The sequence below is a fragment of the Phragmites australis genome, chromosome 3, assembly GCF_958298935.1.
Source record: "Phragmites australis chromosome 3, lpPhrAust1.1, whole genome shotgun sequence".
NCBI classification, from domain to species: domain Eukaryota; kingdom Viridiplantae; phylum Streptophyta; class Magnoliopsida; order Poales; family Poaceae; genus Phragmites; species Phragmites australis.
Genome location: NC_084923.1, coordinates 44099726 through 44121612, shown reverse-complemented (window position 1 = coordinate 44121612; position 21887 = coordinate 44099726). Strand labels below are relative to the sequence as shown.

The window sequence follows — 21887 nt, the reverse complement described above, 5'->3', positions numbered from 1 at the left end:
TGTCTCGTAGTGGTCTGCTGGTCTTGTCAGTTGGTTTGACCGGTAACGGTCTGTAGAGCGAGGCAGAAACACTGTAGCGGAACGCTTCACAAGCTTCAGCCCTGTTCGGTGCTGCCGTTTTGGATTGACATAGATTTCGAACTAAAAATATCCCTGCTAAAACGAAATAATAAACATCTACTTGTAGCACTTGGTGGCAACTGTGGATATGGAAAAATAATTGATGAATTTTTCTGATTGGAGCATAATCAAAATACATCTAGGAGGTGGCAAAAACAAATTATGCATCGTATAAGACTACCATTGCCTTATACTTTCAGCTAAACTGCCTTGATTGTCACTGTGATTCTGAGTCTCTGAAATTAGAACAGAGCTGCATACTTGCTTCATGCTAAGCCAATGCAGATAGACAGCCAAGATTACCGCAGGAAGTGTCGATGGCAGAAGTAGGCAGTAATACCTGTAGATTACGAAAAGCAAACTAGTTAGCTGAATTTGTATACCAATTACACAACAGATGCTGATACTTGAACCTCACTCTTTCACGAATATCCATAAGCATAGCAAATGGCACTATTAGCTAATTCGATGCACCTATCTTACTTGTTATTAAATACTTAGCACATACTCGGAGACCCCTTGCTCAAATGTCAATTGGCAAAAGAAATAGTAGAAGTAAATAATCATCTACCCTGGCTTGAGCGTTCCTTACCAATCATATGGTGGAAGCAGCTTGGACACAGTGGCAGCGTAGAAGTAACCCTCGAATAGTGTGATTCCTAACGCAATGGACATCGACCGCACCAGCTCGTCTCTAGAGAAACGCATCTCTGATGTGCAGACCGGCCTCCCCGGGGTGTCGATTGAACCTTCAGTGACATGGGCAAGAGAGATCCGCCACTAACTGGTAGAGAAGGATTTGGATTTGATTGCTCACAACGGTTGGAGGATCTACCAGAACAAAACTCGCTCTTGCGGAAAAAAAATTCTATCCGACCAAGTTAGAGTTGCTTACCAGGAATCAATCCCCAAGTCCGGATGGGTCTCTAATCTCTACTCAACGACAATCCAGTAATGGCAAAGAGGGGAGGAGGAGGAGGAGGACGACCACGAGCGGACACCGGTGGCTGGAGGTGGGCGAAGAAGAGGCTTTGAGCTCAGTGACGAGCTTTTTGGGCCTGGAAGAGGCTTTGAGCTCAGTGACACATACATTATATATTCAATGGTACCGTACGTTTTTGGCGCACTAAAGATCTAAATCCTTGCAATCTATCTCTAGAATATGTAAATGACACGTACGTATGATGTGAGTGTGATACGTGTTATTGTGTACGTCCTATAGGTACCCTCTCAAACAGAAAAAGCACGTAAGTACAGTACAGACTAAAAATCAGCAAGAGTACGAGTAAATCACTCTAGTTAACTAATCCATGCAACAGGAACAGTGATGCAGTAGTACTATGAGAGAGCGAATTAACAAGTTGGTTGGTTCGATTCGTTTGTGTCATGTCATGTTCCCTCTTGATCAATCAGAGGATTCACACATGAACCCCTCAAATCACAAGTCACTAATAGCTACACTGCCAACCGGGTCAAGTAACAGCACCGAGTACAAGTATCGAGGGAGAGAGTAGCGCAGAGGGAGTTAGCAATAGGCTGAGAAGGAGAAGAACAAGGTACAGAGGAACAGCAGGGAGCTTAGAGGAGTAGCTCCTCTTCCTCTGTAGACAGAGGAGAAGAGCTTAGAGGAAGAGCGAGACAGAGGAGGAACAAGGCAAGTCTTTCTCAAAGTTCATCCATGCCTCTTCTGCGATTTTTATATATTTTTAGATTTTCTAATATAAATAATTAAATAAATATATTTTGGATGAAAATATTTACAGAATTAGACGCTTAACATCCTCTCATAGAGCGGTAAGTGCCACCCTGGTAGGTCCAGCCCTTACAGCGGTTAGGCTTGGATAAACAGTACCCACTCTTTTTTCCAATTTTTCTCCTTTTCTATTTTTTCTGTTTAAACAGTAGGGTTGTCGTGCTCTAAATTTTATGAAACTTTTTTTAATGCCTATAATTCATTATGAATTTATTTTAAAAGGACTCATCCCAATACCCTGTATATGTTTCAAAATAAAAACAAAACTCCAAAGAGGACTACTTTTAGAACCTCTAGCAATTTTTAAGGCCTAAAAAATTTCCAAAAAATTGAGAAAATTCAGTAATATTCCTCTCATGTGTCTTAATAAGATCTAAAATTATTTTCAACCCTAGTTTACTTGGTGAAAAAGTGAGTTCCTTTGTAATGCTCTATTTATATGCATTTTTATCATTTCATGTGATATTATCTTTTTAATTCAATTTGAATTCAAACAAATTCAAATTCATCCAAACAAATTCAAATTCATCCAAACTCTTATAGAATACATATAGAAAGTACATAAGTGCATGAGTACACGAGTTCACTCGGGTAACCCTGTAATTATTTATTGTAGGCTCGACCACTGTCGGGAAACGATCTAACCGTATGAAGTTATTAGGGCAATCTTCTTAGCCGAAGGATATTTTGGTTATCCGACCACCTCACGGCCTAATGATTGTGCACAAAATTACATAAGAGTTTGGATGATTTTGTGCAGGTACTTGTCCTGTTGCCGGTAATTCTTTTTTTATTTGATGTCACGTCCTAAATTGTGCACATTTATATTTATATGTATTCCATAAGAGTTCGGATGAATTTGTGCATGTTTGAATTTTTTGAAATTCAAATTGAATTAAAAAGATAATATCACATCAAATGATAAAAATGCATATAAATAAAACATTGCAAATGAACTCACTTTACAACCGAGTAACCTAGGGTTGAAAATAATTTTAGATATTATTAAGATACATGAGAGGAATATTAGTGATTTTTTTCAGAGTTTTAGGAATTTTTTTAGGACTTAAAAATTGCTAGAAGTTCTAAAAGTAGCCCTCTTTCGTGTTTTTTTTTATTTTGAAACATACATCGGGTATTAAGATGAATGCTTTTAAAATGGATTTATTATGAATTATAGCTTTATAGAAAAAGTATAGTGAATTTTGTATCACAAACAATCCTACTGCACAAATGGAGAAAGAGGAAAGGAGAAAATTTGGAAAAAAAATGCTGGGTACTGTTCATGGTAGGCACATTACCGTCTTATAAGAGGGCGGTAGACGTCTAATTATATAAATCTTTTTATCCGAAGTATATTATTTAATTATTTATATTAGAAAATATAAAAATGAAAAACTCCCTATTCTGCTGGCTTTCCCCTCTCATATACGGCTGTTGCCTCCCAGCCATTTGGGCCCACTCGAGCCCGTTGATCCAGCCCACAGTTCAGCCTATGAGCCCAGTCCGTGACATTGATCCTACTTCCTAGAAAGCTAGCTTGCCCTATAGTAACCAATGCAGTGAGATCAACTTAGGGTCTGTTTGTTTCAGTTTCAGACTGTGGCTTTCAGTTTTTATAATCCGAAGCTGAAACAAACAGACAGCTTTTGGTTATAGTTTTTTAAAATTTGCTGGTTGAATTGTGGAAATATGAGAAGTTGGTTTTTTTTCAGCTTTTGATAGATCGTGAAAGTCCATTTTACTAAACTGTCCATCAATTTTTTTTTTAATCTACAATCTAAAAGCTTTTCACAGTTCAGTTTTTTACAATCCAGCTTTTCACAATCTAGTTTTTATAAACTGTTTTTCAGAATCTCCAGCTGAAACAAACAGATCCTTAGCATACAGTAACCATTTCGTTCCTGTGATCCAATGCGTGTTGTTCTACCGAGTTGTTACCACGTGGTGCTATAAATCAACTAGCTAGTGTGCAACATCAAACACTCCGCGCATTCGGGTTTCAGGATATCACATGCTGGAAGACGGAAAACCAGTACCTTGTTGTCGAGGGCTGGCCGGCTGAGGAGGAGCTCGCGTCGGGGCCGAGCAGCGCGTGTGGGCGTGGCTACGCGAAGAAGAGGCCGGGACTGCAGGAGGGCGTCGGGTGGCCTAGACGAGCGTCGCCGCGCCGCGCTCACGGCCACATGTCTCCTCTCCTCGCGCTAACGGGCTAACGGCTGCGGCGGCGGCGGCGGCGCAGGAGCAGCACGCTGCTGTGACGACGCAGGACACAGCGTGAACAGCCTGAGGGGTGCTATAGTCCGGCCTGTTCGGGCTACCCGAAGGTCGAATTTAAGAGCCCGACCCGACCCAACCCAAAATTTGCTCCGGCCTGAACATCAAAGCCCGAGGGTAGCGGGCCGGGTTCTCTGGGCGGGGCTACCCATGGTCAGGTATACGAGCAAGTGAACAACTGGCCCAGGAAAATGACGTTTGATTCCCGTCCAAGAAAGCGAGGCTTTGTTCTGGACGAAGCAAAGACATGCTGCTAAGGAATGTATAATCGTGCGTTCGCAATATCAACCCGCTGCATTGACTTTGACCGGCGACCTCATACTCACAAATTTAATCAAAAGTGGGATAAAGTTATGGGGAGTGCTATATGTCAGGTGTCTGAAATTGGTGTTTTTTCAGTTGACAATCGTCAGCCGCTCATTTGTGATCGGACGGATCTCAGCTAATCTTCTACCTCTGGCTCCCTTCTTCTCCACACGAAATCAAAGCAATGCTCCTTCGCCCTGCCTACCTCCTCCCTCTATCTCCGGCGGCTCTCCCTCCATCGGATCCACGCCGATCACCTGCTATCACGCTAACCGCTCCGTTTTGGAGCCCCTCACCCTAGCACAAGCCCATCTGACGGTCCTCCGCCGCCCGTGACCAGCAGCTTCCCCACTGTCTCGTCCCGCGCTCGCCTACTCCGCCAAGTCAGCCTACCACCCGTCGATCTCCCTTTTAAGCCCGAAGATGGAGAAGCCCGTCAAAGAAAGTATTCCCCTCCCCTAACCCAAGCCAGTGCACCGTTGCCGGCGCACCGTTCTTCATCGTTTGAGCGTTGCCTAGCATTTTCAGAGTATGAAGATTAGGAAGTGTGTAAAATTATACAAACGTACCTTATGACGAGATTGATCAAAAACAACTAGCTGGATAAATGCCAATACGCAGCAGGCTACTGAAAATGAGGGAAAATGCAGCACATAGATAATACGAACATAAATATAGAGAAATTCAGCAAAACAAAGCAACACTTGCTGTCGAAGATCTAAAACATGTTCAAGAATTGACAGATCAGATGATTCAGGGAATGGAGAGCGATCTGCTGCAAAATGGCAGGGAAGTTCGTGAACAGCACCGAAAATGCGGTCACACAGGGAGAGCATCCTCTGCATTTGGACCATGAAATGGAAGGAGCACGGAGATGTGACGTTCATAGTCTTCTGATCATCAGATTAAATCTCCAATGGTTCAGAGCTTCAGGTAAGAGTTACAGCAAATGCTATACAGTACTTCAACTGCTGAAGTCCATGAGAACATATACTTTCCACATCAGAACATTTCAGCATATCCAATGTTCAAGCCCAAGCAGGTACTCACGCTGCCCAGTGGCGCAGTAGTTCCCGACGATGGCACAGGCAGATTGAGATCCAATTTGCTTAGTTTTAAGGTAAGTTTATACCCAAAGTTTTGCTGCAATGTTGAAGGTCAGCCAGGAAAGCCTAGAACTTACTGTTACTCAACACAGGGATGCCCTTAAGAAGCATCCTGAAGGGAGAACGCAACCGGGCAGGAAATGGACATGTACAGTCAAATTCAGCACCATCCATATCAAAAGAGAAAACAAGAACATAGGCATCGATAATAATTTCACATAGCCATGGTAATCCACATACAGAGATGCAGTCGAGTCAAGGTGAAGGGCAATGGACATGCAGCGGCATTGCAAAGGACTATCCATGTTTGGCAAGTCAGATACATGACATGTTATCCCACAGAATGCACTTCCAAGTTACAAGTTTCAGCCAGGCACAAATACATCGCGCATACATATGGGAGGAAAGAACAAATTCACAAAGAAATTGGGCCTAAAACATTGCAATGGCATAAAACATCGTAATGGCATAAAACATGTAATGACATTATAATTTTCAAGTCAAAGAATTGCATCGCAAATGACATACTAAAATATAACAGATTTACATATGAACACCACCCCGTACCAATCATCAACTCAATCCAGCTGTAAATTAATATGTTCATAGTATGATTGCAAGCGTTTTCATAAAAAATCTAAGATGACCTATCCAAACTAGTAGCATTTTTACAAGCCCCGGAAACAACCGATAGATAATATGCATAAAGGCATCGTGATCAAATCCAACTGCCAAGTCGGGTAATTACAGAGAAAATTCACTTGCAAGCAAGAACATCAAGAATGCTGTAAGAGATTGCATCTTGGAAACCATGGTACCACGGCCATCCAAGAGATCAACCAATGCGGGTATAGGTGGGCAAGATGGGCCCGGCGGCACTAATGCCGGCGGCCACCAGCCCGTCCCCGGCCGCCTCCTGCTCCGTCAAGAAGAGGTCGTCGGTGGACCGCAGCGCGCCGTGCGCGCCGACGAGCGCACCGCCGATCATGACGGAGCCGACGACGTTCCACCCCACGCCGGTGAAGAGCATGGCGACGACGGTGACCCCGCAGAGCGCGGCGAGGACGGTGCCGTCGTCGAACTCCATCCCGAAGATCCTGAGCGGCTGCCCACCCTGGGCAGGGCGCGCGAAGTAGAGGAAGAACCAGGCGGCGCAGAGCGCGAGGAGCGCGAAGAGCGTGCCCGGGTGCCAGAGCAGCGAGGCCGCCACGACGGCGAGGACCGCGAGCGCGTAGTTGGCGCGGAAGTAGGCGCTGTTGCGGCGCATCCGGGCGAGGGCCTCGCCGAGGGAAGGAGGCTTGGAGAAGGCCGGCGCGCGGAAGACCTCAGCCCAGGGCCGGCGCGCGGCGATGAGCGCCTGGCCCTGCTCGCGGAACCGCGTGACGAGCTCGGCCGCCTTGGAGAGCGGGGACGGCGGCGCCGTGGGGTCATGGATCGGGGCCGGGGCCTGCGGCGGGATAGGGCTCGGGTTGGGGTAGGACGACGGGGGCGAGGGGTAGTTGGGGATCTTGGCGTAGCCGCCGGTGGAGGCCGCGGAAGAGGCGGGCGCGGGGTAGACGTATCCGCCGGCGCCGGAAGAGGCGGGCGCGGCGTAGGCGGCGCCGTACATGGCGGCCGAGGGAAGCGGGGGCTGGGCGGCGGCGGCGGAGTTGCGCATCGGGAGATCGGCGGAGTGGTCGGGTTGGGATTGGAGAAAGGTGGGAGGAATACGATGCTGCCACGCTGAGTTGGGAAGGAGATGGCTGGTTGATGGAGTGCTCGATCTACCCGACGTCCTGAGGAAGGGAGATCGCGCGGCGTACGCTTCGCTGGAAAAGACCGCGTTTTAAAGCGCCAGTTTGCTTACTGGCAAAGTTACCCCCTTCACGGTCAGAACTCAAATCGTGTTGACATATTGCTACAGATCTATACGTTTGCTACGGCTTGTACAGGAGTCGTCCCAAACGATTCTTTTTCTCTCTCTCTAAAACCATTCAAATCCCCAACCGTTCCATTCATTCAGCACCCATTGGATCACCGACGACTGGAGCCGCGGCTGTCAGCCATCAGGCGCAGATGCTGCGATGTTGCCAATTGCGATGCCAAAGCAAGCATCTATCAGGAGGTGGATCGAAAGATTATTTAGGTAATATTTGGATTAGCTAGAGCTAATAGTTAATTGTTAAAATTATTTTTAGTTATACTAACTAATAGAGTAGCTAACTATTAATTAATATCTTAGCTAATAGTTATCTTGTTAGCTAATCTAATCTAGCTAATTTGAGCTAATAGATAACGAAAAGATAATATTGTCCTCCCACCTAACCCTATCTCTCCATCTTCTCTCGCACACGTCATTTCGCTCACGTACCAGGCGCTTCCGTCGCCGTCGCATTGCACAGATCTACGCCGCCACACGCCTCTCCGCTGCTGTCACACACCTCTCTGTCATAGACACCGCCGCCCTTTCTCCGCCGTGAAGTCACCACCGCCGCACATCTCTCCGCCGCCGTCCTTGCCAAGCCTAGCCGCCGCCGCCGCCGCCGCCCACCAATCCCGTCATGCCGCTACGACGCCGACCATGGACCTTTTTGGGGAGCACGAGGACGAGGAGGCGTTCTTGGATCCCATCATGCCGCCGCAATAGAGTTCTTCTCCTAGCCGGGCTTCTCCGCTATGGACCATAGCCTTTAAGTATCCACAAGCTTTCACCTTTGTCTTCCTGTTTATCGAAAGATTGAAATATCATGATTCTGGATGTTCAACTCAATCCCGTCGCCAAGTGTTTGTGAACTAGTTATCTGCTAGCTACTGCATTTGTGCTTATTTTCAGAGTTGTGACATTAATTTATTTCCATCACTAATGTTAAGCATGTCATTTTCAGAGTTGTGGCATTAATTTATTTCCAAATGCCTAGATATCCTGCTTATATATTTCATATTCCAAACAACGTTATGACAAGGCTATTTAGAATTCAGTCAACACTGTTGTGTTCTGTGATATTTGTATTGAAGAAATAAGGACTAATAATAGGAACAATGGATTTATGACCTTTAGAGTCTATAAGAACATAGCTGAGAAGTTTGAAATAAGCAGAGAGTTGCGACACTCAAGAATTAAATTGAAAAATAGCAGGGATCAACGTAAAGGGCTATTTAGTTTTTGGTTGCGGCTCAACAAACAATTAGGACTAGGTAGGGCGAATGGAACAGTGATGGCTGATGACCAGTTTTGGAAAGACTACACAAAGGTACTTGTGCACTCTTTTTTCGAGTATTACTTGTTCACTATATTAAACTATACTTAATGATTAATGTCCAAGCTGTTTTTTTTCATGACATTCGGAATGGAAGAAGCTTAGGTATGGCCCTCCTAAGTGTCTATATCAACTTGAACGGATGTTTGAGCATATTGCTGTTGATGGGTCTTCCTCTTGCATTCCTGATGAACTTATTGGTGATGAAGGTGACGAAGATGATGAGGGTGACAGATATGACGGGAGCCCTATGAGTAGCAATAGCATAAAGAGAGGTAGTAGCACTAGTACATGTGCCACTAGTCCAAGGAAGAAGTCGAGGAGCCCTGTGATGAAGATTATGAAGGGACTATTAGACAGGATGCAATCCAATAATGTTATTACCCAAAAGGTGTTATAGAGAGAACTTAGGTCTTCGAAATGTCATCAGGGTTCATTTAGAGTTTAAAGATGAAATGGAGGATTTTGTTGGACTTACCAAGTTATTCAATAATAAAGCAAAACAAAATAATACTTACATGTATGACCCTTCATAACTTCATTCGAGAAAGGGCAATAACAGATGCAGACTTTCACATGTGTGATAGTGATGAAAACTACATGCCAATCCTAGCGTCCTCTTTATCTCAACGAAGTGGTGCTAATACTCATTTAGGTGACGAAGATCAAGACATGAATGTTTGTCGTGATAATCTTGCTAATACTTTATTTGCGGCGAGAGTGATCAAGAGAGGTTATTTGTACGGATAAATAATTAAATTTGTATGCACCATATGTATTTTAATTTTATTCACGCACTTAAGTTTCATGCTCTTAAGTTTATAATTATGCACTTAATTTTTATTCATGGACACTCTCATGTCTTGGTCACATGAGATTTGATGTCTTAATTTTTATTTATAGACACTCTCATGTCTTGATCACATGAGAGCAGAGATGCAACAACAACCGATTTCATTTTGGCAGGAGTAGTAACGGCTGCACAGATAGCAGAGCAGTAAATGCCTTTTACAAGTTGCCAAGTGAGTAGTATCAACTAAGGGTAAAACAATCATTTACTAGCAATCCAACCACCTATTAGCTAATGTATTCAAACAGACTCCAGCTAAATTAATAATTAGCTCTAGCTATTAGCCAACTAACTATTAGTTTTAGCTCATTCAAACAGTGCCTTATTTGGACGATTTTTTCCTAACGAAATTTCTCCGATGATTTCTCTCGAGGTTCTTGTTTGCTTGTTTATCTCCGTAAAGTGAAACGGTGTTTCTGTCGTCGCGCTGATCTGCTGCTGCAGGGCAGATGTAACACAGTGACAATACAACACACATAATTTTCATATGATATATGTAGAATTTATATGACCTGGATTAAGGAGGCACCAACTGGACATTCTTGCCGATGTAATGTGCTAGACCAAGTGATCGACAAGAAAGTTTCTGGTGCTATTCAAATTACACATAACCATCTTTTGAAAAAAAACAAAGCACATAGAACAAAAAAAATAGTTAAAAAAACACAGAAAAAAGATAGTGCGGCCGTTGATCGACCTGCAGCCCGCACCAAAGCCCATAGGGTACACAACTCGCATCCATTTCTTATCCGCAGAAGCTGAGAGCTTTCCAAGAACTTTTGCTGAAGCTGCCAGGAATGGGCCATGGAAGACCACGCTTAGATGGGCCATTATTGGGCCATCAACATCATGGCCTACAAGACTGGGACCTCATAATTCCAACTCATTTACAACAACATTCCAGGGCCGGGTGTCCGCTGTGTTTGCTGGCCGCTGCAGTGGCTAAACCTCCCTTCCCCCTCCTCCTATAAAAGGACAGCTCGAGCCACCCCGCATCACAGCTCACCGTTCATCCCAAGCAGGTGGTTCTTCTTCCTCTCTCTTCTTCCCATTCTAACAACCTATTAGAGTTGGAGTAAATCAGGGTTACCGTCAGGAATACTTTGAGAGTTTAAATGATGCATGTGTGGCAGGTTTAGTATGGAGATATTTGCCTTAGCTCGATTAAAATCCGAGTTGGTGTGACATCCTGCCTACTATTTACAGTATAACCACTCTACCATGTAAGTGACAGGGTTTAGTCGAAACCCCACCAACTAGTTTACTGGTCATCTGGAGCCAGGAGTGCAACATGAGACTATGGAGCAGCTGCAAGCGAGTGTAAACTTGTCGATCTGGTTGGAGGATTAGTAAAGGTTATGAGCCTTTAGTTAGTTCCCGTAGGTGGCTAGTGGGATGATGCTGTGATGGGTAATGACTTTGTTGAATCGCACTGTCATGACGGTGTTTGTTGCCAAACTCAACTTGTGGGTAAAGTGTACCACTCTGCAGAGGTAAAACTATTTGAATAGCTATATCAACAGCCATGGATGAACTATGGTCTGGTTACAATAACTAGCACGAGTCATGTGTGTTTCCTTGGAGTGTGAATGGGTAAGGTGTGCTCGTTTTTGGAAAATAGGTCCGTTAGTATATCGTGAGTTGCTGCAGACAGAGTGTCCAACAACATTAAAACTTGAGCCATGCTGATTTTCCGTCATGACCGAAACCCCCTTCATTTAATAATGATGGCAGGATGTTTTCACAAAACCCGCATAATGAAAATGAACCCTATGCATATGTAAACTTGACTTTTCCGCAAAAGTTAATCTTATAGCTTTACCCTTGGTACACCATATGCATGTACTTACATCCCTTGACCTTTGATGTAGGGCAAGGGTTGAGACTTACTGAGTACGTTATACTCACCCTTGCTTGTGTTTTCAATGGAAGTTCTGGACTTCATCGGCACTGACGGTAAGACTAATGAGAAGGTATCGATCACGTCTGCACCTGAGTTGCTTGTGGAGTGGCATGTTTATGAGGAACCGTTCAATTAGTATTCTAATTAATCATTAAGTCGACTATTTAAACAATCATAACTACAATGATTAACCATAATACCATTCCGGTAGTCCTGACACGTGTTTTGTACCTAAGATCGAAACATATACCTTTCCAACAAGTAACATCGTAACAAAGCTTAAGAAAGAGCGAGTAATTAAATTATATTACAAGCATTAAGAAGATTATCATTTACAACAATTTATAGGGATACTAATCAGTGGAAAGTAACATCTATGAACGACAACAACTAGGTAAAGCCATATGCTCTTAGGCTCCACCCAAAAGCACGCCACTCGAGTAGACAATACTACTCTTGCCCGCCGCTAACGTCGGTGGACATAAAGTAGCCGGCAACTAACCTTTTCTCGTCTGCAAATCTAAAAGAGCAGCGTGAGTACAAAGGTACTCGCAAGACTTAATTCATATTGAGTACATATAATAACCTGACTCTAAGGATTATTCAATTGAGCCATTAGTAAGGAGTAGGCCACAATATTAAGTAAATTCATATGCATAAGCAACCTTAACACATAGGTGTAAGCACCTATACTAAACCACAACTACCTTTTTGTAACCAACCACTTGCACATGAAAGTAAGTGGAACAATCTCATGTAAATAACTACATCACCCATCATAAACAACATGTCATACCAAAACCCTAAAGTCGGAACTCTACGACCGATGCAGATGGACAGAAGCTTGCTTGATAACCGAGAGCGCGGCAATTCAAACTGATTTTTACACCCTGCAGAGGTACTCCTGGACCCACATGACACGAGATCACCGCCCGCACAGCCCGTCACCTGCAAGTGATGATTCACGTACCAACCGTTCACGTACCCACCCCGAACCTTTGTCCTTATACTCGATGTATGTGGAGGCCACCGAGACCCTGAACATGCTACGATTTACTAGCGCTTCTCGGTGCCTTTACAAGCCCTTGCTCATACCCCTGGAGCATAGGTCAGATGAATGTGGAAACTTACGATACTTGGCTTACCCGTCCTGTATCTGAGTATGTGGTAAGTACAAAAAAGTGTTAAAGTCAACAACATCGATGATCAGTGTTTAACTGATGCAAGTGGTCTGTAGCATCCGGGCTCCTCTCCGGACCTACCCCTAACACGGCCCACATCTCGCCTCATCCTCACATCTCATACCACCCAACATCATAATCATAATCAGCGTGAACATTAAGCAAGCACTATGTGAAAGTGCATCTAGCCCTGAAGTGTGGTTTTAATAATTAATGACAATACCTATGAACTAACAATATTATTGAGAATTGTTGGTAGATTGTTCCATAGGTGATGCATGGATGAGAGATATGCATCAAGATGAATGAGCTCTAAGTGATGCTAGGGTAAGTGATAATACCTATGAACTAACAGTTATGTTGAGAATTGTTATTAGGATTATTCCATAGAAGATGCATAAGAAATGAAGCGTGGATTCGTTGAAGAATGTCATGAGATTAAAAGAGATGCATCATTGTCATTGAGCTCTTCGTGATGCTCATGAGATGAATGAGAAACTCAAGAAAATTGACAATAAGCATGCATACTAAGTTACTTGTGGAAATCAAGTAACTAAAGGTATGGGATTGTTAGTTAGGTTTTATAGACTAACCCATGTGCTTTGTGATTGAGGATGAGTTGGGGTTAGGTTCCATAATAAAACATGAGTTGAATTAAGATATTCAATATACCAAGTTGGAAGAAGTAAGATCAAGATAATTTTAGTGGATAACTTATGTACTTGATGCTTGAGGTTCATGCCTAAGTGGTGAACCCGATGAAGATGGTGTGAAAAAAGAAGTCTTCCATGCTTGATGCATAGGAAGCAATCAAGTGAACTTCATCAAGCTTTTGGAAGATCAAGTAAAGATCAAAATGAAAGCGAGGATGATCATCATCATCAATAGAAGAGGAGTTGATAACGAGCCTAGAAGAGCTATGAGAAGCATCAGGGCTTGGATGATGTGTTCGTCAAGTCCGATAAGATTGCTCAAGGCAAAAGTGTAACTAGAATAGGTTTTCTAGTTTTGCGGGTCTCAAGGAGTTTGGTGGGAGACTGGATTATAGGATTGATAGCCGTACTATCAAGAGGGACTGCTGAAAGAGTTACTTAATTATTGTATCGAGTGCTCAAACCATGTGCTTAGTATGGGATGGGTTTGTCTTGAGAGTTTGCTTTAGAAGTCCAGGGTATCTAAAATGTGTTTTAGATCTAACCCTTTGTGTTGTTGGCCTTAGTGGTGAAAAGTGGTTGTGGTCAAGCCTTAGTGGTGTTTGGCATATTCTATATGGTTCCTAGTTTAATCTTGGGGATTAAGCTTTGGAAAATTGGAGGAAGTGCCCAAATCTGTCTTTAGAGTGTTACTAGCTTTGATCCAATGTGTTTGAGATCATGAATTCAGTAGGGATGTGAAACCCTTTAAATAAGCTTTCCGTAGAGTCCAAAATTGCCGAAATCGAAATTCGGGATCAAAAGGTATTGCCATTTTTAGAGTGTCAACTGTGCTGAAATCAGAAGTTCTGATATGTAAAATTGGAAGTTCTGATATGTAAAATCGGAAGTTTCGATGTCAGTCGGAAACTTTGATGTTTTAGAAATCTAGTGCTCTTGGGTTTGGAGTTAGCTTTTAATCGAAAGTTTTGATCTAGGGGATCGAAAGTTCCGATGTGTGCTAGAAATTGGTTGTAACAGCTAGATTTCGCTAGTTGGAATGGGATCGAAAGTTTTGATCTAGGGGATCAAAAGTTCAGATCTGTGTAGTCTGTGTCCAATGGCTAGTTTTTCAGAGTGGGGTATTTATACCTCTTAGCCTCATTTCGTGGGGCTAGTTTCTTGGCTGGCTTTATGCTGCATGTGTGAGGTGTTTGAACTTGGTGTTCCACCTTTGAATGCTCCCCTTCCATCTCTATCAAGATTTGGAGAGAATCAAGCCTTTGTGGCTTAGTGAATAGAGGGAGAGAGGTGTGAAGGCTGTGTTGCTTTGGTAGCTTACGGTTGTCACATTAGTTGCGTGTGTTGAGCACTCGGCGTGGATCGTGCACGAGTTCGAGAGTTTGTTACTCTTGGAGACTATCGTCTCCTAGACGGCTCGGTGGTGGATTGCCAGTGATCTCTTGAAGTGAAGATTATGAGGAGGCCTGGAAGTGGTTGCGGAACTCGTCATCTTCGGAGTGGAGGAAGAGTTGACCATAGTGGAGGCGAGGAGTGCATGTGTGCAATCTCGTGAGGAAAATGGTTGAAAAAGACTCGGCTCAAGTATGACCGAGCTTCCTCAACGGGGACGTAGGATATCGGTGGATATCTGAACTTCGGTAATAAATTATTTGTCTCCATGTTTACTTACTCTTGTGCATTACTTTGATATCCATGCTTGTATGCTTATTTGTATGTGCATAGAGTTAATTTCGTGATTCTAAAATATGTTGTTTTGAACAGTACTAGTACTTGGATGAACAATACTTTTAGAATTTTATATTAGAGTTATCTTGCTAGATTTAGATAATCTTTGTCACACACTAGGATTGTAACATTCATATTTGTTTATGTAGATTGTGCACTAGTTAAGCAGAGCATATTTAAGTTTTTCACTTGTGAAAAATCCTTTAGTTTATTTCCGCTGCAAGTTTAGACCAAATAGTAAAATGGGTGAAGTTCTGTTAAAACGCCTATTCACCCCTCTCTAGAAGACATCATTGTCCTTTCACTGTGCTCGCGAACAATAGCCGCACCATCGCTCGATTTCTACCAAGGAACTAGGCATTGCTAAGCATTTTGATTAACCTTTGAAGTTAGACATTAACAAAACCATACATAGGTTACAAGGATAAGGAATCATCAATAATTCAAGGTAGAGACAATACATCAACATAGGTTCTACCCATATCACTCGACATCGACTCACTAATCATGCAAACATACCTAAGCAGTAACTCATCCATTTAGATTCCACTTGATTCAAATCAAAAGGGTGCAATATGCTTAGATGCTTATCTTGCTGCTCCAGGTGCTTCGCTCGCATTCAGAACAAGTTCGGCGTCGATCTCGACCATGAAGAATGGTGGTGCATCACTCTCTAAACAAAATATGAATGCATCGAATAAATAACCAAATGATGAAAATGTGCGCATATGATGCATGCTTGAACAATAATAGAGCGTCGTGCTTTGAAAACATTTGTAAAAGACCATCAAAATATTAGAGTTTCAAAGTTTGAAACCCCAGACAAGGTAACCTAAGTACATACAACCTTGAATGGCTGACGGTTAGACCGACGGGGAAGTGGCGGTGTAACTAGTAGCCAACAGAGAGCTTTGGCGCCTGGCGGTCTGATCGAAGGCATGGTGACAGTCAGACCACCGACCAATGGTCAGACCAGCCCTAACGGTGATCTGATTCCTATATAGGGGTTTAAACTTGGATGTTACGATCCTAACTGGCGGTCAGACCGGCCCTAACGGCGGTCAAACCACCATTCCTTGCCGGCAATAACTTTGCAGGGTCGCTGTCGAGGACTCTAGAGAAACCTTCAATGACGAAGGGCACCAAAGTACTCCATAAAACTAGGAAAACACTTTCTATGATTGTTCGGACGATATGCATGGTGCGAACACGTACAAATCTCAAGAATGAGATCTAGATCTAGGGTATACTTGGGTTTCTTGGTTAAATCCAAACGGTGGACGACTATAGCGACCTCCGACGAGCGAGAAAAAGGGGGAAGACCTCAGGGAAGTCTTCGAGAAGCTCGGGGAAGCTAGGGCTTGATTGAGGGAGAGAGTGAGAGAGCAAAAGAAAGAGAGAGAGAGAGAGAGAGAGAGAGAGAGAGAGAGAGCGAGTGAGAGAGAGAGAGAGTGAGAGAGTGATCGATTCCCTTAATGGGCGCTCTATGTACTGGCAGTCAGACCGCGGATTGCCCCGGTTAGACCGCATGAGTAGTTTGATTCTGAAAGTCTCATTCCTTTTCCTTTTTCTTATTCTTTTTATTTTCTAATATCTATGGAGCTTTTCCTAATTAGCTTCTAAGTCATTTTCACTCTCAAATACTCACGTGTATATGGGGGAAATATGTGAAGGTTCAAAACACATAACTTTTGAAACGTGCTTAAACTCAAATTGATAATAAATTGCACAGAATATAATGCAATTTTTATTAGGCATGCCTAATTGCGTAATTAACATTTTGGGACATGATATTGTTCACCATGCCAGCCCTGCTGTGCACTCTTATGTCGTAGATTATGTTTCTCGTAGGTCTTAGCATAATCCTTTATATATTATTAGCTTGGTGGAATTATTTCACCACACCCTTCGTTGTATGAATATGATTCCACCTGTTGTAAGACTTGTATTTACCAGCGACTGATCTAGAGACTGGTATAATAAAGTTTTGAGCACCGGAGATGACCCGATGTGCTTCAAATATGCACGAATATCAAAACCCATCAAGAAACAAGTGAACATTTCAACATACTATTGAACTCAATTCCGCTTGTTGCACCCATGTACCACTACCAATATGCATTTGATCCTCCAACAACCGCTACAAACCTTTGATCCCCTAAGTTATATTGTCCTGTAAAGTTGTACCCTTTCATCTTGATTCTAGTGAAGGAGTGCTTGTCTTTCTTATCTCTGTCGAAGGAAGGGCCAAGCTCTCAATTGTCTTAAGGCCTCCGAGACTCCTCTTCAAGGTGAAGCTAGAGCACCAGCGGCCCTAGTACACACTTCAACATACATGTGACAATAAAAATTTAACATAATGTACAAATAACAAAGAAGTAATGATAGAAATGTTTACCAAAATGAATGATCCCATAATATTACCAATGCACATATTCTTTCTAACAACAGCTACAACTACTAGTTAAAGTTGATGAGCAAAACAATGCACATAATATGCAATACTACTTTCTCTTATGATCAAATGATTGCAATCCATTGAATTCACCTTGCATGTTGCTAGCACAATCATATCATTGGCCTCTTACTTGCTTCAAGCTCAACTAAAATTTTATAAATAGAGAGTCAATACATGACTTGAGGTTGGAGGAAGTTGTCTCTTTCACAAATCCATAATTATCAATATATCTCGAGACCACAACCATTTATTCTTTTCAAGAGACATCTCTGGACTCATCAACTAGCAAGCAAAAACACCTCATGTGCAATGTCTTTAAGGATGGAATGTAAAATCTCATATGCAAAATATTTAGCAATGTCTTTTTGGATATCAGAAAACACCATGAGACTATTATCTGCATCATCAATTGTCAATGCCTTGGCTAAAGCTATGTTCTGTTTTGCTAAGCAACAAAGCATCACAATTTTTCAATGCTATATTGTGAGGGTTGCCAACACCACCTACATGATCTTTTAGTCTATCTTTATTATACCAACTATTCCAACCATCTACAACAAAAGATTTATATCCGGCCTCTTTCTTAGTGCAATCTCTCATCAAGAAACAAGTAAAACAACATGCTCTATCCGTGGATTCACAGTATTCGAGCCAACTTCCAAACTCATCAAACCATTCTGGATTAAATCTTCTATTTCTTTCCCCAATCCGAGTCCACGGAAAATTAAGAGCGTAAGGTTGACAAGGACCATTTTCGAAGTACCTTCTTCTTACCACTTCTCTAAGATTAGGATGGTAAGTAGTTATTTCTTTCCTTTTGCTTGGATCAAATTGGATATCCTCTTCCCAATTGGTATCTTGTGGAGCTAAATCCATATCATTGGTATTTTGTTGATGAGAATTCCCAACATAAGTTTACCTCTCATCATACATTATTAAAAATCTCAATTACATATTGTATCACATGTTAATATTCGTGAATCAATAGAAGGAAACATTGATCAAGCATCCATAAGAATATAAGCTTCCTTGACATGAGTGATTGAGTTCAGTGCCACTCTGGAAAATGTGATGCTCTAGTCTCTAAGAAGAATGTGATGCTCTAGTCTCCAAGCTCCAAGAATTTGAATTAAAAACACAATGCTCATGCTATAGTCTCCAGAAATACCAACTACTAAGAACGATTGAACCAAAATCAAATATAAATAGAGCAGATAAATCATGGACTTGTAACATCACATAATAGTTTATCAGCATGACAACATTCATAAATAAATAAAATTAACAATCAGCAAAAAAAATTGGAAAAGAAACAATAACATGACAAAATAGGCCCAGTTAGTATGCCATAGAAAATTGCAACATAAGTGGCATTTTACATTTCACTGCAAACTGCAAAATTAATGGGCATTTTGCATAATAGATTGATGGGGATCAAGTAGGACGGCGGCTATTATGAATTACTACCATACCTAGACTGCCAGACAAAGAATGAGACAAGTGTTACGACATTAGCTAGGAATCCAACATCCTCATTATTTTTTGGTCAATTAAAAAAGGCTATGGATGAGGAAAAAAAAAGGGAAAGGATCTTTACCAAGAGGCAAGAACGAATCAACCATTGAGGCCTAGCGACCTTGCAGGGACTTTCTAGATGAAGTGCTTCCTCATTGTGATGTTGTCCCAGTTGAGGCCACGACCAGCGAGAAGGCGTGCGTGCCGTAGTGACCAGCAATTGCCGGATGACGCCAGTGGTGAGCTGCGAGCATGGGCCGTTTGTATTCCTAGGCTTCCATAATTTTGGGCTGGCGATGGCTTATTTTGACTCTTTACGCATTGCAGTTCTATCTTCTGAGCAAGCTAGGATGTGGTCTAGGCTTCAAGCCTAGGTGGGAACTACCAGATGGGTCATGGCTTGTTGGTGGCTGGTGTTGTGCACAAATTTTGGGATGTCAGTTATGTGGGCAATCGGTGGATGCGCGTGCTGCCACACGAGGAGCTCATGGTTGGCCATCTAGGTCAGGCTGGATGCTACTTGGACAGATGGTGGTGCACAAGTTTCGGTGTGCATGGTGCACAAGTGGTAAAACTAAGGCTATGTTTGGTTTGGCTTTTTCTGGCTTGTGAGAAGCCGAACCAACAGCCCGGCTGTTGAGCTGGCTTTGAAAAGCTAAAAAACTGATTTCTGAGAAAATGAATTAAAAGATGAGAAGCTGGTTGAGAGGAGCTTTTTTGGCTTTTGACGTGTTGATAAACTAAAAAATTATTGTAAAAACCAATAGCAAAAAGCCAACAGCCAAAAGTCAGAAACGTAACTTTTCAACCAAAACCAAAAAATCTCAGCCCAACCAAACAGATCCTAAGTCGCTGATAGGTGGTGCACGAATTTTTCCCTGGTGCCGGTGCACTCGGGTGGCACACAGTAGCTTCGCCTCTGCTCCTCTTGAGTCATGTCACCATCTCGATCTGTGTCCTTATTCTTGAACTCTACCAACTATTATAATTTCAATTAGAATTATGAGAAATTGAGTTCTAAGTCATTTGTATTACCAGTAGCGAACCCAATATTTTACATAGGATAAAAAGAAAATAAAACCCTGCAAGAACAAAATCAAGTTACTAGTTTTTCTAATATACAGGAACAAAATTCTCGGATGATTTCTCTTAAGGTTCTTGTTTAAAAATGGAGGGCTTGGGATCATCGACTTCAAGAAATTTAGGCTCTACATCTACGATGGTTGTGGTTTGAGTGGTCAAAGAGTCCTTGGATCGGCCTGCCGACTCCTTGTGATAAGGATGACAAAGTTTTGTTCCATTCCTGCACTATAATCACCATCGTCAATGGACAGAAAGTAGCTTCCTGGGACTCTAGATAGCTCAATGGCGCATCACCAAGAGAACTATTATATTTCCTAGGCTGCATGAACATTCAAAGAGAAAGAATAGGACAATAGCCAATGCATTGCATGACAGTAATTGGAATCGTGATGTATGTCATAACCTCACTGTTAAATTAGTTGATGATTTCATCAAGCTTTGGGATAAAATCAGAGGTGCACCTTACCGACCAGCAATACATGATCTCATGGACTCTAACGCCGGATGGTTCAAACATGACAAAATCAGCCTACAAAACACAATTCAAGGATCTCCCGAAAATAGATGTAACACTCGGGTTTTCAATTTTTGCAATTTCCTAAAAATTAATTAGGGTTTAAAGAGATAGAATATGATAAAACCTATTTTCTAAATTAAATCCAATTTAGCATAGGATATATTTTGCTTGAAATGTATTTCATGCTGGAGTTAGTCATTTAGGGGTTTTATTGGTTTTTGTTGGCTTTTATTTGGAGTTGTTTTGCTCTAGTCTAGAAAAGATTAGAAATTAAAAAAAAAGAAAGGAAAAGAAACCTAATCTATCTGGACCGTTTTCCCTCCCTTCTTCCCGGCCCAACCCCCCCTCTCTCACCCAGCCCAACCTGTGCTCCCTTTCTCCAACCGTTTGGACCGCGCCGCAGCCCCGCGCTCCCGGCCTAGCTTCACAACCAGCCCGCTAGTGCCAGCAGCTGCCCGCGCCTTTTCGCGTTCCGCCTCCTACTGCCGATTGCACCTGCGCTGACTTGCCTTCGCCCGTTCCGTTGATGGGTGGGACCCACCTGTCGGATCCGTCTTTGACTCAGAGACTGTCGTGTTGCTGAGCCAAACCGCGCCGCCGTGCAATCCCGTACCTAATCTGAGGGGGAGATCTTCTAGAAGCTCAGGGAATCGAGTCCGTATGATCCCCACGTTCGGTTGCCGCCTTATCCCCTAGTGAATCGTGTTTAAACGAGGAAAGCTGAGCTCACATTCTATCTGCCATCGCCGAACCATAATCGAACTCGTCCTGGCCTTCTCGAGCCTCCCCACTTATAAATAAATGGCCCTACGCCCTCCCCAAAGCACCACGCATCTTTTCCCTAACTCGTTGACTTGAAACCGATGCCGCAGCACCTCACACTGAAGCTCCGCCGTCCAAAGTCACTGACGCTCATCGCCAAGCCTCTCCAGTGGTCCTCCGCCCCTACCGACAACCTTGCCGAGTCGCTCGAGCTCCCATGCCTCTATTCCGCTACTCGCCGGTGTTCAACGCCCGTCGGATCCCGATTTTGGCAAGAATCCAGTCACTGGCTGCCATGCCTAAGCTACCGCTGCCCTCTGGTTCACGGTGAGAGCCTTGCACCGATTTCACCTCTCCCTAGTCACCGCATCCATGCACCTGGTTCTTGAACCGAAGCCACTAGATCTAGATCCAACGGTCCATATCAATATGAGTTTAT

At 43.0% G+C, this 21887-nt stretch overlaps 1 protein-coding gene and 1 long non-coding RNA gene across 2 annotated transcripts; both read right to left on the bottom strand.

Annotated features, from left to right (window-relative positions):
* Positions 1-209: 209 nt before the first annotated feature.
* LOC133911241 (uncharacterized) lies at positions 210-4159 on the bottom strand. Its single transcript, XR_009908633.1, has 2 exons — positions 3913-4159; positions 210-460 (listed from the first exon to the last, which is right to left on the bottom strand). It is a non-coding gene; the product is annotated as an uncharacterized LOC133911241 (long non-coding RNA).
* Positions 4160-6104: 1945 nt separating this feature from the next.
* On the bottom strand, positions 6105-7416 carry LOC133913274 (PRA1 family protein B6-like). Its single transcript, XM_062356382.1, has one exon. The coding sequence runs from the start codon at positions 7217-7219 to the stop codon at positions 6398-6400; it is 822 nt and encodes a 273-aa protein (XP_062212366.1). The 5' UTR covers positions 7220-7416; the 3' UTR covers positions 6105-6397.
* Positions 7417-21887: the final 14471 nt, after the last annotated feature.

What these genes read in the sequence shown, in the direction of transcription:
- LOC133913274 (XM_062356382.1), bottom strand. Translation starts at nt 7,219, where the DNA reads ATGCGCAACTCCGCCGCCGCCGCCCAGCCCCCGCTTCCCTCGGCCGCC.